At 37.7% G+C, this 17,322-nt stretch overlaps 1 protein-coding gene across 5 annotated transcripts in view; it reads right to left on the bottom strand.

Annotated features, from left to right (window-relative positions):
- Hipk (Homeodomain interacting protein kinase) overlaps positions 1–17,322 on the bottom strand; it is a 40,731-nt gene that overhangs the window by 13,770 nt on the left and 9,639 nt on the right. For 2 of the 5 annotated variants that reach the window (XM_019043396.2, XM_019043393.2), the window contains exons 6-18: positions 16,436–16,610; positions 14,962–15,185; positions 14,202–14,393; positions 12,399–12,680; positions 9,380–9,559; positions 8,678–8,863; positions 7,369–7,576; positions 5,110–5,354; positions 4,525–4,622; positions 3,539–3,698; positions 2,874–2,980; positions 1,484–1,726; positions 715–879 (exon numbers count right to left, since the gene is read on the bottom strand). In XM_019043396.2, the coding sequence (XP_018898941.2) occupies positions 715–879; positions 1,484–1,726; positions 2,874–2,980; positions 3,539–3,698; positions 4,525–4,622; positions 5,110–5,354; positions 7,369–7,576; positions 8,678–8,863; positions 9,380–9,559; positions 12,399–12,680; positions 14,202–14,393; positions 14,962–15,185; positions 16,436–16,610 (2,465 nt within the window). The remainder of the gene's footprint in view (positions 1–714; positions 880–1,483; positions 1,727–2,873; positions 2,981–3,538; positions 3,699–4,524; positions 4,623–5,109; positions 5,355–7,368; positions 7,577–8,677; positions 8,864–9,379; positions 9,560–12,398; positions 12,681–14,201; positions 14,394–14,961; positions 15,186–16,435; positions 16,611–17,322) is intronic. The other 3 variants (XM_019043395.2, XM_019043394.2, XM_019043398.2) reach the window with 3 other exon arrangements.

Below are 17,322 nucleotides of genomic sequence, written 5' to 3'. Positions count from 1 at the left end.
TACAAATCGATTCTAGGATGATCCAAGCCTAATTTTTTATCTACTGCTTGTGGGGAAAACACGGTTTCATGGATTCAGTAATATTTAATAAAATTGAAAACCATTTGTTGCATAAAACTAATTGTTACAGAACTTTACGATGCAGGAGAAGTTGAAGTGAATACTGAATGTTTGTATCAGTACCTAATACCTTTCAAAAGTCTCATTGCAGAGAAGTTACCGCAACTTTCTTGCAGTGGTTGTTCATTGCCATCAAATAAGAACGTCATCTGGCACCTTATTCAGTCTACCTCATTCCTCAAAATTTTCGATTGTTAACTCCTCATCAATGGCTGAGGAACAATGGTTTGCCTACCTGCAAACTGACTATTTTACAAGACCAAGAAAATACTTTGCCTATTTTGTGCTTTTGAGCTCCGGTTTGCAATTTTTTTCACACACTACAGCGTCATTTCAGCCCTCTTTTGTGGAATTTGAAAAAACTAAAAATATCAGCTTGCATATTTTATACTTTAGAATGCAGCAAAAAATTGAACTCATTTTGGCCAAAATTGTCGAATGGGCGGTATTAATCCTTAGCCCTTGAGATGAAAAAAAATAATAATTAGAAAAAAAGAAAAAAATTGGAGCATTTCGTATTAATGGAACGAATAAAATACTAATAGAATCATATGTATCTTTGTAAAGTGTGGAAAGGAAGCTAATGAAAAATACCTGTAAGATTGGTGGATAGGGATGGCTTGGGGAGGCCAGGATGGTTTGGTGATGAGATGTTCTCGGCTTGAGTGAGCTGCAGGCGGTTGCATTTGATGATAATCAGAACGGCTTGACTCTCCTCCTCTCTTATGATGTGGTACAGCATATGATAGTCGTTTGTCACTAAAAGTAAAAAAAAAATACAAGTCAATGAATAAATACAGTCATAAAGCAGTAAAGCTAATCAAAATAAATATGTATTCTGAATATCAATTAGGGCTGGTAAATGTGGGTTAATGGCCTCAGATGGAATCAAATAAAAAAAATTTGAATACTGAATCAAACCCAACTGAGTATTTTTACCTATTTTTGTTCAGGACAACCTTTCAGCAACTTAAAGCAAAACTTTTTTAGGTTGTTTTGATTAATATTGGAAATATAAAACTATCGAGCTGCCCATGCAACCCTCAAATCTCTGGCCCTGCCTTGCAGAATCCTACACCTTGGAAGTTCAGCCAACAGGCCTACAGGGAGTAGACTTCACGTTTTCCAAAAAACTTAGCTCTTTTCTACTAAATTTAATCCCTAAAGTCCCTGAAAGTTACACTGTAAAATTCCAAAATGCCATTTTCAATGGGAAATAGAACACTCCTTAGATACTGCAGGTCTCAGGATTCCATTGGAAAGAAAACTAAAAATACTTGCTACGCAATCTAGTTAAATTGAAAACACTTGTTATCTCAAGAAAATGGCTCTGTAAAAGAAAATGATCTGCTCCACAACTGACCCAGTGTACACAATATGCTGATCCTGTGCTGGTGTAACAAAATGATAGGATTCCTTGCAGTTGGGCGCTCCATGACAAACTTGCTGGTATTGAAGCTCTGCAGGGGGGATACTGTGGGGTTCTTGTTTTGTTACGATGTTGTTGTTTAAGCATTCCGATTGAGCTTTGGCGAGAAGCCGCTTCTTTTGAGACTGCGATGCACCAACCGAGGAATAGTTACCACTGTATGAACGACTGGTTGAGCTAAAGAAAAAAATAAAAATTAGTAAGATAAAGACAGAGAAAAGGAATGCTCTAAGACAATATGAACCTTGTTTTATACATCCCAACCAAACCATTGAAAAGGTTCGTGAACCAAAACTGAGGGGGGATGCTACTTAGCATTGTTTGTGAGGGTTACTGCATCATCAATGTTGCCAAATGCAGGCTTTTGAGTTCAGTATGACCTTTGTCTGAGGATCTTTACCCATTGTCTCTTGAACCATTTTAGTAAGGGGCCATTCATAAAACACGTACTGCTAAATTTAATTTTTTTTACCCCTGTCCTTCCTCCCGCTAAAACTTAAATGACACAGTTCCCTATCTTTTAACAAGAAAAAAAGAGGCGGTGAAACACTCTTCTTAACCCCCCAAGTACCCCTAGAGCGTTACATATTTTATGAACAACCTTCAATTGCCCTTTTAGCAAAATTAACACAGACTAGTGTAATTTTCCATGTTGCAAAAAATTATATTTCACAGCCTCTCATTCTTTACACATGAATTCAAATATCGAGGGCTGAGGAGCAATACCCCTTTCCTGACAATTTAGGCAAAAATGAGTACGCAACTAGGCAGGATTCTAAAGTGTAGAATATGCAAGCTGATATTTTTGGTTTGGTCAACTTTCGCAAAAGAGTGCGCTGATTGACGCTATGATATAAAAAAAATTGCAGATCTAACCTCAAAATTACAAAAAAGGAGAATCTTTTTTGTAAGTCTGCAAAATTGTTAGTTTACAAAGATGCCGTATTGTTCCTCAGCCATCAATATATTGGTTGAATGAATATTTCAAATAACTTCTGATGCTACCAATCTATGACAATTTTTGAAGGTTACAGGAAGTTATTGCAATATGTAATAATATGCTTCTGAATTGATGAAGGCAGCAATTTTTGTCTCATCTCTCTAAATTGATTAACATCTACAGAAAATGCTTTTCATGCATGTCTGTTCAAAAGAGCGCGTCGTGCCCCACTTTTCTAAGTTGAAACAGTGAGAAAATAAAAGGAGGCCATTACTTAAAAATTGTCTCGCTACCCAAGGTATATCTCACATTTGCTGCAATCCATGGATCACAGGATCAGGGATTTTTTGCACCCCTGAATAGAAAATATGCGCAGTTGCTTACTTTATTGGTGGTTCATGTTTTATTTCTCGAACAAGCTGTGGCGGTTGATAATACATCTGAGAAGAGACAACTTCTTGTTTTGGGCTTCGAGTGGCAACAAAAAAACTCTGAAAAATCATCATACAAATATATCAAATTCAAGGATCCATCATGTCAAAATGAAAACCTAAAATGTATAAATGAAAAAACAAACTTTATTCCATATATCTGAGACTCGATGCTATAAAATTAAGCGCTTTTCGAATTTTGGAGCAAGCAGTTGGAGCTAGATGCATTCGCAGCTCCAACTGCTCTGTAATTGATTTATTCAAGTATCCTTTAGCTCACGTTTATCACTCAAAAACCATTCACAACTACTCTTAGAATTTTTTCCTGCGTCTTGTGCCATTATACTCTTCTATTGTAACCATGATTCAATGACTTAGACGACTGCCCAAATGAGGGGATTTTATGTGAGGCTCTCGAGATAAAGAATCTATAAAAACATTGATTGGTATTTGGTACAAATTAAAATTGAAATGAGTAAAAAAAAGAGCCTTCCAAGAGACTGCAGACATTCAGATTTTGAAAAAAGTGGGAGAGAGTATTCAAGGCAAGAAAACTTTATACAGAATACACATTTTGCTGAAGTAAAGATGAGTTTGAGGGAGGGGATATTAATTTACCGGAAGTTTATTTGAATGATGGTATATGATGGGCGAAGAGTGGGACTGCATGTGATACAAAACTGTTTGTTCCTCCGGATCACTGTCAGGTACAGTTACGCAGGAAATTAAATTGCTATGCCCATTCGTGGCCTGCGTCGTTGTCACTGCAGAGGGATTGCTGCGGATAAAAAAAGAAATGAAATGTAGAGCACGAATGATATGAAAAAATAATTTACATTTGAGTATGATGCTAAAAGATGAAAAGACAAACATGTCGATTACTTTTCAAAATGACCAACATTTCCTCATTGCAATGACATTAGGTCTGGAATATTTCCTAAGCTTTTCGCAAAAAGTAGCCTTAATTTCTGTCACCAGCAAACAAAATCGGCACTCTTTCAAAACAAGGCTTGCTGTGACATTATTTAAAGAGAAACCCAGGATAAACATTGGGACTTTAACAAGACCGATGAACATCGTCACTGAATCAAAGGTCAAGAGATAAAAGTTTCACTGAAATGCAGAGACATTTTCAACCATAAAGACACTTCTCTAAAATCTGAGGAATCATCAGACCGAATTTTAGCTTGATTCTTTCAGTAGTTTTTCTGCTGAAAATAAGCATAAATCAAGTGGTAGCCAAATATCAGATGAAAAATACATTTTCTACGAAAAGTAAGGTTGACCAGCTTAATATTAGCCTAATGCCTTGAGTTTCATTGTTGCTGTATGTTACATGTAACTGGCTTGTGTGATGGGTAAAGAGGAATAAACAGGCACTTCAAAGACTTTTTTGGAAAGTTGTTTTAGTTTTATTTTTGTCCCTTTTTCCTCAAAAACTCATGATTTTGAAGAACTTGCTGAATGTTCTTGTGAAACGTTTACAATTTTTTATTTGGTCAGGCAATATGCTACTTTCAATGATTTTATAGAAGTTTTTTGGCCTGGTAAGATATTTGGTTATTGAATTATATGAAACTGATTCAAGTTAAAAAGAAACAAACCATTTCGGAGGGTTGTCATCATCACTGTCAGAAATAGTTATGACTGATACAGCTGGTGAAGGAGTATCATGAATTGTAATTGTTTGCTGCCGGGAATTCTGAAATAGAAGAGACGCAGTTTTAGATGTCATGAGTATAGCAGTATAACTGGGCATGTTGTAAGCCTAAATGTTTTAAAATTTACTTTTTTAAAAGAATATTGAACGAATATAAAGTCTTCTCTCCTACCCAATGAAAGGACACAAGGACCCTGGGAATCAATTAGAGAAAAAAATCTGATTGTTCTTCACACCCTTAGTATTTTTGCATTTCTTGTCATTCTGACGCTGACTTAAGCCAATTACTGAATTAGTTAACGCTTAATGAAGCAAAATCGACCATCCTTGGACTTTAATACCAACGGGCTTGGCTACACTGCTATTTTTTGTACAACACTGCCCACTGCCCATTTACTCTGAGGAATAAGAATAAGAAGACACAGCATAGCCGAACACAGAGAACTTACGGGAAAATTTTTGGACATGTTCCTCCCTTCCTATTTATCGTGCAAGATATGATGAAGCAATTGCTGTCGGATATACTTACTTGAGAATGGGAAACGTGATTGTTATTTACATTGTTCGCCACCGAGTTGATCGAGTTGTTGTTACTTCCATTAATGTTACTGTTGCTGCCACTGTTGCAATTTGTATTACTGTTATTGTTGTTGCTGGTGTTATTGTTGTTATGATTACTGTAAGAGCTGCTATTGTGATTATGCCAATGGTTATTGTTGGAGTAATTGGGAGAGTGTCGAACAATGCTACGGCCACTTCGAGTTGAACCTGTTTCTAGGACAACATTTGAAAGGGTTGATTAACAAGAGATGAAACTGGAAAGATTCACAAAGGAGTTGCTGAACAATGCATTTAAGGTGAAACGAAGCGTTAGTTCTGAAAAATCCACCAAGTTGCGCTGCTCAAATCTGGCTCTAAAATCAGTGATTACAGTAAAACTTCCATAAAACGAATTTCTGGGGACTGGCGAAAAAGTTTGTTGAATCGAAAACCGCGGAAAACCTGATTTTAGGCCACAAATTTTTTTGAAATGTTCGGTTTTTTCCAGTTTCGTGTACCCCCCCCCCCCCTTCTTAAACTTTGACGATATATTACGGAAAATCGGCGGGAAACACTCGGTTAGCATTTGATCAGTAAAACTGCGCAGTGGTAATGATGAGCACCCGGCAGGAGTTGAAATCAAGGCCATGGATTAAAATCGTACTGATGGCACTGTTCACGTAGCTCCTTAATTACCCTGTTTACTTGAGGAAACATGTGCGCCTCAGAAATCCCCTATCCGGCCATATCGGAAAATGACCATTGCACCGATACCGACGTACAATACGCAGGTGAAGACAAGCATGCCTTCTCCCCTGCGGTGTTGCCAGGCGCACGAAAATTCTCGTGCATTTGTTAAATCGAGTTCAATTTGCATGGTAAAGTTTGTACTCGAATCGAAGATTTCCGTCGTAAAAGTGAATATTTGTTGTATAAAATTTATTTTACATTGAAATGATAGGGATTTTTTCGGGACCGCAAAAAAAATTTGTTAATTTGAAGAATTCGTTATATCGAAGTTTTACTGTATTTCAAAACACAACAGACATATTGAATTCTAGGACTCATAAGTTCTTAGCAGCATATATCTATAATATTTGAAACCAAACACGAGCTTTGAAAGTTCAATGAAAAAGGCTAAAACTTGATCCCACTTTCTCTTATGGGATGCCTGTGAGTGCAAGAAAAATATTCCACGGTGGGAAAGAGATATCCGCAACTGCTGAGAGAGATTACTCAAGGATGGTCACATCAAGGTTTTGCTTTTTGCTTAACCCTGCCTTCTTTCTGGGATCAAGTTACAGGGCTTTAGAAATTAATTTTCATGTCTTTTTTAAAGTCAATAGGAAGGAAATTGTTATAGCTAGAACTTATGACTCTTCGATTTTAACAGAAATTCCTCCAATTTTCATGATGGCTTAAGGATTTCATTAAGAGCTGTGCTGACTCTGATGGCGTAGACCAAAAAATAAAAAACACAGCAGTGGCGCTCTCCGTACAGAAAATGTTTTGTAACTAACTTTTAGTTGAGTTTTCCATAATTTTTCTTGTTTTTAAAAATTTCTTTGACATTTTTCTGAGGCTTAGGGTGTAGTGAAACAGTGCACTATGTCACCTCATCAGATTATCAAGATTGATAATTCCTCTATATGTTCTCCCTCAACAGCTTTGTCTTCTCATTTCTATGCAGTCCTTGACAACCTTTCAACCATGACCTTTACTTAAAACAAATACAGTAAGACCTTGATTTATCGTATTTCACGGGCCTGGAGGCCAAATCCGTTAAATCGCGATCCGATAATTCGAGGTCTTACTGTATAAGAGTATTTTGCATATAAGCATATGCAGTTGTTATTTAATTTCTGTGATGTTCTTTGGTGTAAACATAGAACTAGCACTTATTAAAGTGTACCCAAACTTATAAGATCAACTGACTTTGTAGACAAAGCACAAAATAGTGAAAAAACTGAGAGGTCATGATGGGAAAAGTCACTGCCAGTCCCTACAAGTCAAGGTGTGAATGTAAATTAAATAAAAGTCCAAAAAAAAAAAAAATAAAAAAAAATAAGGAAAAACTTTCAGAGAAATCTAGCGAAATCTTACGCATGCAATTATTGGAGGTCCATCTTTAATAATTAAAAAAAATTACAGTAAATGTTGGATAATCCCAAATCTTCAAAATAAATTAACCATCCTGATCCAGGAGGAGAGCCTTGTGCTCAATTGAATAATAATTAAATCTGCTCACCATTTGGAGGAGTTCCCTCTTTAACACGTTTCTTCAAAGGACTCAACTGTGTGTGGGTTTTATGCGCAACAGTGGGAGCTAGATGATGGTGGGCCTGGGCGATCGTCTGAGCACCTGACATTTTGCTACTTCTTTTGTTCCAGCCAGAATTTGGACTTTCAACCAAGCTTTCATAGACTTCTGTTGCAAAAACTGCAGGACGCTGTTCCTGAAAGGATAGAAAATAACAGTTGAAAAGGCTTTACCGAGTAGGGATTACGTCTATCTACATTGAAGACATGAAAAAGGCTTTAAAGGGGCCTTATGCACCTACTGAGCAGGACCCATGAGCGGAAATGAATATGCTCATGTCACTTTTCCTGGTCAGGTCCAGTGCTAAAAATCTTTAACAGGTTTAAAGGTGAGTCTAACCAGAAGTGCCTAATTATTTCCAAATTAAACATATGAAATGACATGGAAAATTGCAGCCGTCCCTGGCAAGGATGAAAGAAACTGAGAATAAATTATACTTAAAGTTTGTCATGTTACTTTCACTGATTCTGTGCTACAGGCTTTTTAATACCTTCTGTTTAACACGTTGACTATTACTTGGAGGTATTTAGTGTACAAAGCATATAGTAGATTTTTCTCTCTTTTTTCCCCATTTCTTTATTGCCGCAGCATTCTGTAGAACAGTTCCTTCCAAATTGCTAACAATTGAGGTACGTCATAATGACGGTTTATTAGTGTGCATAAAATTTTTGAATGTACATATGGATTGCATTTTGCAAGAAGGAACCACTAGTATTGCAATGTTGCTAAGATTGTGCAACTTCTTTTGTCTTGGAGGAAAAACCCGATTATCCAATAATAGTTTCTATTTTACTCGCTAAAAACTGTAAATTTAAGACAAAAATTACCATCTAAATTTCATAGTTTTTCACGATTTTCGCAATTTTATGGCAGAAGATGAAGTTGCACAATCTTAGCATCATTGCAATGCTAGTGGTTCCTTTTTGCAAAATGCAATCCATATGTACACCGACCACGATTTGGCAGAGGGGTCAATGATGGAAGAATTCATGTATAGCTCTGATTGGCATAAATTTGAGGTTAAGTGGATCTCCTCGGACGATTCCGTTTGAATTTTCTCACATACGGTAAATTGTTGTCCGTGCTATGTTGTACACAAACCTAGAACATTGGCATACCTCACTAGCCCAGGGCAAAATGAAATCACATGAAAAAGTCTAGCTCATGATCCAATCTCGACAATCCAAACTATTGTTCAAATGGCTATGAATTAGATGAAAAATGACCAAATACAGACCTGGATTAATGCAGAAGAATCAACGAGCAGAGGACGTGACCAGTCGGTTATATGATCGGAAAGTGGCTGTTGCCACGAGGGCACAAGCGTCATCTGGCGACCTGTTGGCCACGGAGTTTGAACTGCCAGCATTCCTCTGCCACCTGACTCGACAACATACTGCTGACCCTGATCAGAACAAAGTACCTACATTATCATATATACACACATTAATGTTCGGCAGAAATAAAACCGGTTTGGATGAAAAAAAATACCAAAAAAATCACAGTTTAGATTATTGTTTTTGTTTGTTGGTGTGGCAATCTGAAAACAATTTGTACTGGATCAGGAAGAATTAAATTCAAAAAATAAGAGACGTATCAGCATTGAAAATGCTTCAGAACTCTCAAGACCCACTAGATTCTGATTAACTGATAGTTTTGTGCTCAAGCTCCGGTAATTTTTATTTTGAATAAATTTTCAGCTTTTTGACGATATTCTCTAGAAAATTATGATCCACTTGGGTAATAAAATTGTTAATGAAATCCAACTGACCAATATCAATTGAAAGTAGTGCTCTAAATGCCAGGACTCATTGAATGGTAAAAAATTTAAAACAAACTTCAAACCGTTCTGAATAGTGGAAGACGGAATCAGAGCTGTGAAATTGGATTGTTTTCATACCTTACAGCATTTAGACCAGTTGAAGTTTGAATCACAGACCTGTTGGGAAATGATCGGGGGCTGAATTTGAAGCTGCGGTGGAGGCTGCTGAGAGACAACTGTCACATGTTTGGCTGGTGAGCCCATTGCTTGGTAACCAAGAATTGAAAGTGGATGTTGGAATGGATCTGCCCGGGAGGAGCCACTGTAACCACGTCTGCTGTTGTTATAAAGCTGATACTGAAAATAATAATAATAAAATTATCCACATTAGCAACGATTAACAAATGCAAATGATTACAGATAGTAATGATGTGCAAACAAGAAAGTCTTGCACACACTTGGCTGGGAAAACGCTAAATCTGATTTCATAATGATTTTAAGTCAGAGTGATTGGAATCTCGAATTTCAGTGGCACCCTCAGGTATAAATGACTGTAATACAGCTTAATTTACAGTAATAAACCGAAAGTAACGAAAACTAAACAAAATTAAACAAACGGGAAATCGAGGTAAAAAAATTGTGAGCTAAATAATTGAAAATAAAGAAAGTTGAAACTAAAAAATTCTAACTCACCAAATTAATGTTAATAGTCAATTTTGTGAGTTTGAGTTTATTGGTTTCAATTTTCTTTATTTTCTTAATTTACAGTGTTTACAGACTTGTCAGGAAAAAATAAGTGACTTTTCCAGATTTTACCAGGCCCAAATGTTCGACCCCGATCGAACAGACTTAGAACAATTTTAGGAAATTTAATAGCACTCATTATTTACCCCCCCCCCCCCCCTTTCGCTCTTGAAGGTCTCCTCATTTTTTCGATATTATTTAACCACCCATTTCTTTCATATACTCCTAGAAAAAAGTTTAAATTCATTATTCAGCGTCATTTAAAATTTCATTGATTCCAAGCGTCCTCCAACCTTCAATAGCACTCGAACTTGCTATTTTGAGAGGAGCGGGCATCAATTTGCCACTCTTTTGTTTTCGCGAAGCGAAGCGCGGAAAACACCGACCAATCACGTTGCACGCCCGGGTAACTCATTAATTATTCCACCTTTTGCACACCGCAGCCTGCCTTCCAGATTTGCACGTCTTGAAAGGCAAAAGCGTCCTTTACCTTCACTTAGATTAAAAGTGCCCTTCCTAACCATTGAATCACTCACCTTGAATGCCCTTTACATATTCCTAACCTTTCCTTCATAGTTGCTCTCAAATTTATACTCATTATCTCCATATTTCTTCACAACCATGAGTCCCATTCATATGCAAATTTTCCATGTTTTCACTCATTTTAGCTTCTTTTCACTAATGTACCCCCAAAACCTATATATATTCTGAAAGCACTTGTCAAGTCCGACCAGCTCAAATTATCATCAACCAATAGAGTTTAAATCTTAACTTCCAACTCCAACTTTGATAGTCCACGGCAAGCACGGATCCGCTCCCCCCCGGAGCCCCTCTTCTAGCGGCGGTCCCCGCTCTGTTCCTTTTGGCTCTTGCGCGGCGCTCAAAACGTCAGCGACTCGCTCCTTAGAATTACTTGTATCCAGCACGCTGAAGAAGACGGACCTAACCACAGAAGCAGCTCTCTCTCGGACCCAAGAAGCCCTGCCTGACGTTCCTGCCAAGTTGGACGCTGCATAAGGATAAGGACCCTGACTCTCTACCATAGGACAAGGACATCTTCCCGCAGTTAAAGTGCCGTCAACCGACGGCCCACACTACGGAAGCAGTTCTCTCACGTACCCAAGAAGCCCTGCCTGACTTTCTCGCCAAGTTGGACTCTGTACACAAGGACAAGGATTCTGGCTCTCTACCGTTGGGAAAAGGACATCTTTCCGCTGTTTTCAAGTCTTGTCAATCAACGATCCTTGCGAAACGAAGCATTTATATGGATTCTGCTTGATCTACGAAGAAGTCTGATGTAATCTCATCCCAGCTTTCTAAGTGCAGAAGGCCTGTCTCAATTATTTGCAGCAAGTGATGAAAGGTATGCCCCAAGCGCTGCCTCATCACACTCCATACTAATATTTTTCTCCTTTTCAGGTATAAACCACTAACCTTCACCACAGGCGTATGGCCTGTCTTGCTTTTGGGCTATCCCAAAAAGAAATCTCCACTTATTGCATGTTTCATTCTCTAGTCAAATAGTGAAGGTTTTATGCAATCAGTTGACATGCTTTATTACGCACCTTCTGTGCTCATTAAAAACGTATTTTGCACTACCTTCATTAATTATTCCAAATTGTCATTTCCCCCGCCTTAACCTAGCCTTTCAAGCTAAAATTTCAAGCTCCATCAATTTAGTGGCATGCTTTAATGCAAATCTTCCATTTGCATTAGAACGTTGTTTTCTTTCCCTCTTTTGGCCAATCATTCATTTTAGTCATTTTCAACTCCTAACTATTTTCTTTGAATTTTTGGTTTGCTTCTTTTCCCTTAAAATAAGCTGGTCCCTCAGTTTTATTATATCCCCCCCCCCCCATCCTTTTCTGTTCGGTCCTTTACCTTTTCTCAAATCCAATTTTTCTCCTCCTCACCTTTTTTTTCTAAGTTTTTCCCATTTATATCGCTCATAAAATGATAGAAAAAATTCCCGACTTTTCCTGCTATCTAGAGTGCTCACCTCAACGTTCATTACTCATTGTTTGCCAAATTTCATGCTAAAAAAGTTGATTTTCGATCATTAGACGATGACTTCTGATGATAACTTTTACCTCACCCAATTACACTGCTTAGATTGTAAAAGCAGTGTCTCTGAAATACATTGTCTCTAAATGCTAACAGAGGATGTGACAAAGTTGGATCAATCTTTGACCTTTGAAGTTTGAAATCTGACCTTGAATGTTAAGGAGCTAATTTTGGCTACGACCATAACTTACTTAATTATTTAAGCACCAATAAGAATTATTTGAGCCCACTTTGTGCATGACGCCTGTCCGATTCGAACACTGGTGATTTGCTATATTAAGCAGCAATATCAGAAAAAAAAGGATACTAATTATTTGGCTGATTTCCTTTGAAGCAAAATGACTTTTGAGTTAAATTAAATTATTTTCATTGATTCATGTGCACATACCAGGTTGTCAAACCCTGTGACCGGAGGCGGAGGGCGAGCGATGCGCTGTACTTGATTAGTGAGTTGGTTATTGAATGTAAGGGTGACATTCCCATTGGTGGATGGTACTAAATTCGCAACAACTTGAGGTGGCGTTTGGTGAGAAGATGAAGAGTTTGATCTGCGACAGACTTCCATCATCTGCACACTCGCTTTCACATTGTTGCAGTGCGCATAGTCAACAAGATGGGCTAGAGTAACGAATGGATGATTCAGTGCTTCTCCTGGCGTGATGCGGCGTTCCTGGTGATCCGAAACAAGATAATTCTCCGGTTAAAAAAGATACAGGGAATTGATTGGCAATTCATATTTTATTTATGAGAGCTTTCAAAACAATATACTTCAAAAAAAAAAAAAAAAAAAACCTGAGGAAAAAATAGGAACAAAAAGGATTACACAAATACTTGTTGTTTCTTACTTCTATTAGAGTGCTGGCACTTGAGATTGTTAGAAAATTCTTCAGATTTTTGTTTAAGAAAATTTTTAACGAGAATTCAATTTACAACAAAAAAATTAGCATACTTTCAACTCATTAGCATTTGATGTTAGCATATAGCATAATAGATAGATAAGGAGTTCTTTTTTTTTCTCCAGAGGACCCATTCAATTATGAGCTAATTGTGCAAAGTTTTAATGAGTGCCTTTGATTGACTAAAATTTTGGAGCTAAGAAAAATCTTTTGATCTGAACTTCCTGTCATTTGATCAGATCCTGGACAAGACAAAACTGTAGAGTAAATGTCTCCAGCTGACAGATATTAAAAAACCAAAAATTAGATAAATCTGGAAGGGTTGCCAGTATAAAGTGCTCAGAATGAAACTTGTGCTTCCGCTTTCAATTAACCTAAAATAGAATGGGTTTAAAGTTTGAAATTGGTCACAAGGCTTATGAAATTTCACCAAGAAAACTTGGAGATTGGTTAAGTAGTGAAACCTCGCTAATTTTCATCGACAAATTTACCGAGTAAGCGGGTTACTACGCGGACTGCCACTTTTCCTGCCGCGCTTTTTCAAATTTCGCGTAAATTGGACAAACGCAAACGTGCGTGTAGAGTGACTTGTAGGAGTGTTTAGGAGAGCCATTTGATCGAAGAAAATGGTACTAAAGAGTAAAATTTCATGAGATGCACTTGAAATTGCGTGTTGTAAGTGTCAGGCATCTGAAGTCATCGGGTTAATCGTTTGTTGGGGTGCCGTGCCGTGCCGCGCGGTGATGCGCCGCGGGCCGCCGCTGAGTGACGGTCGTTGCACTGAAAATGCAACGCAACAATATGCTAAAAATCCTCGAAAAACTCTGAGGCAGATTCCTCGGGGGAGCGGGGAACGGCAATGCAAGATTGTAGGGGAGAGGGCTCGTGCCGATACGAGCGGGCTGAGTGGGGATGGGAGGGAGGAGGAGAGGGGAGCTGATGTCGTCTCTCGCTTGTCTCTGTCTCTCGCACTGCGCTGCGCTCTCTCGGAGATTCGCTCACCCTTCGTGGCGTAACTTGACCCGACCCGCACCGCGCACGGAAACACTACCTACGCTGATCTCGGGTGACGATCAAGAAAAACAGTCGAGATGGAAAAATTTCACCGAGTTAAGCGGGTTCAGAATTGACACAAACCGAGATACCGAGACTTATTTAGCATTGTGTTATATGGGTATAAACGGGACCGGCGATTCTACCGACTAAAGGGGTTACCGGCTTATCGAAACCGACTTAGCGAGGTTCACTGTAGAACTTTCAATACAAAATTTAAAAAAAAAAGGGTTATGTATTGCCACCTGGTCCATGGTCAACATTCGTTTGAGTAAGTCGATAAACTCTCGTCTATCAGCTTTCTCAGCAAGTAGCTCGCCACCCTCCAAGTCAGCAGGCACATTTACTTGTCCGATGTCATCCAAGCAGTTGAAAATGTACTTCCGGGCTTCCTTCGTCTTGATTGCTGTTTCAGATTCGTACTCCTCTGGTGTCTATAATAGGAAAAATATGCCAAATTAATTTGGGACTGAAGTGAAACAAGATCAGGGAAGAAATGCTTTGCAGTAAAATTGTCTGCCCTTTTCCGGTGGGCATTGGCAAAAAAGCTGAAAGACGTGTCTAATGGATTTTCAGGAACTACAATTTGGCCCAACGCTGATCGATTTTGAGGAGGCATGAGTGTAAGGTCCCCTAGTAAGCTGTAATCTTCCCTCATCCTAGCAGTTTTCCAGTCCCATCAATTTCTCTGTAGTGTTGTCTCCCTGTACAACAACAAATACTGTCAGCAATGAATTCTCTACCATTATTCTCCAAAAGTACAGTTGAACAGCGCACTTTACACACAACACTACTATGGAAATCATGATGATAAAGTTCATGAGATGGCAGGTTTTAAACTTATGAAGGATAGATCACTGTGGCGTCAGTAAAAAGAAAAATATTACCTGTTAAAATTAATGGTAGTTTGATGGAAAATTAATTGAAATAAGCGACAGTCTCAGGTCTCATAGCGTTTGAACACCACTTCAAATTTCTTTAGCACACATTTAACATACTCACTTTGAGCCTCCAAAATGGATACGTGCTGTCCATATCTCGATAGAAGAACTTCGTGGTTTTTGATGCATTGTTGAGCATATGTTCGGTAGGCAGTCCCTGAGTTTGGCTGATGTAGCGAATTTGGTCATACTCAGAGGAACCAGGATAAAGGGGCCAACCTAAAAACAACTCTGCAACAACACAGCCTAACGACCACATATCGATTGCTTCACAAAACGGCAGCCCTGAAAACAATACCAGATACATACATATTCAAAATTTTAAGAACTAAGAGTTTCAGATTTAATGCTATATCAGTGTAAAAGAGAAGAAACATTCCCACTTTAACATGTTGAGAAAAGTTGGATCTGTTCAGGTCAGTGCAAGGTTAAAGTTTTCTTTACGATATTCAATTTTAAGAATGTTAGCTCTTCTGTGGCTAACTTATTTTGAATCACTTGACAGATTAGTTCCCAGTATCTTACTTTACATACTTTAACCACTCTTTTAGGTCGTAATTAAGATTATCAATTTAAGAAAATGTGTACCAAATACTAGGGCTGTGTGAATGTGGTTTTTTTTGATGTCAAATCGAATCAAATTGAATATTTTGAAAAGGTTTCGAATTCGAATCGAATCGAATAGTTTTAGTTTTTATCTATTTTTGACCAAAACCAACTTCTGTGTTAGTCGAAGTAAAAATCAATAAATAATTTATTTTCTTTCTAAAATTCAAATTTTGAATAAAGAAATTACTATTATAGATAAAAAGATCAAGAATTAATCAATTTATTTAATTATCAAATGGTTTTGCATACATTTTGATTTGCTGGGGAAAGAACAGAAGGGAGAGAAAATTGTTTCCTATAATTAAGAACAAGCAATTGATTGAACTGTCGCGGAACAGTAAAACTGCTGCTTACTGTCCGAAAATCCATTTTATTCTGTTTAACTGCACATTATTGCTGATCTTGCAAAGATAGTCCAGCAACATTGTAAAGACTCAACTCTCAAGAACTCAAGTGGAGCGAATTTTGAATTGACCCGTCTATTATGCGAGTCTGCGAGTGCCGTGCGCTGAATGAACCAATAAAACGTTGGCCTTTGTTTACCTAACCTCAAAACTAGTAGTTTGAACTGGGCGCCTGTTCGAGTTCTTTCTAGTACGTCATCAATATGGCCGAATGTACGAGTATTCGGTCTTTTTTTTGGATATTCAAAGTTTTGTCAATGTCCTCGAATAATTCGAGTATTCGAGGTTTCTAAGATTGTTCGAATCGAATATCGGAAAAATGATTCGAACTCGAATATTCGAGATTTTTGAATATTCTCACAGCCCTACCAAATACTGAGAACTAACCTTGAAAGTACCTCAGAGTAAGTTAGTCATTGAAAAGCCACAGCCGAAAAATGGGAAATTGATCATTGTGCACATTCCCATATGGAGTGTGCCTCCTTTGAAGCCTGGGGAAAGAAATTGATTAAGTAATCTTACCAAGGATAATTTCAGGTGCTCTGTAGTAACGGCTTTGTAAGTAAGTATTGCAAACAGCTTTACTTATATGAGAGGCACTACCGAAGTCTATCACTTTCACCCGATACGGTTGGCGCACAGGGTCAACTAACATTATGTTTTCCGGTTTCAAGTCAGCATGGATGAATCCCAGTTGCTAGATGAAAAAGAAGAAAAAAAAATATATTCTACTTCAAACTGAAAAGGAGGAGAAAAGTAAAACAGAAAAGAAGCAAAAAAAAATGCAGTATAGATTTGCACAGCGATTTAGCTTATTTCATCAGTTTCCTAACATGCCTTCGTTGAGCCAATATGTACGGTCAAAATTTCTCTTTGCTACGGAGATTTTTCTTAGATGCATAAAAAAATAAAACCCTCCTGAATTTTCAGGATCGAGTAATTTTTCATTTTTCAACTTTGCCCTGTTAGGATACAACAATTTTGGGAATGATTAAGTTGGAAGCCTTTCAGCTGTATGATACAACTTTTCTGATTAAATTATCATGCAAAATGAAGATTAGAGAGGTCAAAAACTCAGTGCATCTAAAATCATTTTACATGTTGGTGCATAGTTTGAAGAGCTGGCAATGAAATGTAGAGAGAAAACAACTTAAAATTCGAAACTCCAAGTAGCAAGAAAATCACTGCAGAAGAGCAAATTTTCAACCAAATGAGCTCAATGAGGGCTCTTTAGAAAGCTAATAAATTGAGCTCCAAGTTGCATTTTAAACTATAGTCCAATATCTTCAAACATTTTCTCAAAACAGGCTAGCTTTCAATTTTCTTGAGACAGCTCAATTTGCAGTTTAATCATTTAAAAATGGTTCATTCACAGTGATGGATCTTTTAAGCAGCAATATATCGATAGT

The sequence above is a fragment of the Bemisia tabaci genome, chromosome 4, assembly GCF_918797505.1.
Source record: "Bemisia tabaci chromosome 4, PGI_BMITA_v3".
Classification (NCBI taxonomy): Eukaryota; Metazoa; Arthropoda; class Insecta; order Hemiptera; family Aleyrodidae; genus Bemisia; species Bemisia tabaci.
Note: the sequence above shows the minus strand (reverse complement) of the source record. Positions and strands in the feature narration are given on the sequence as shown.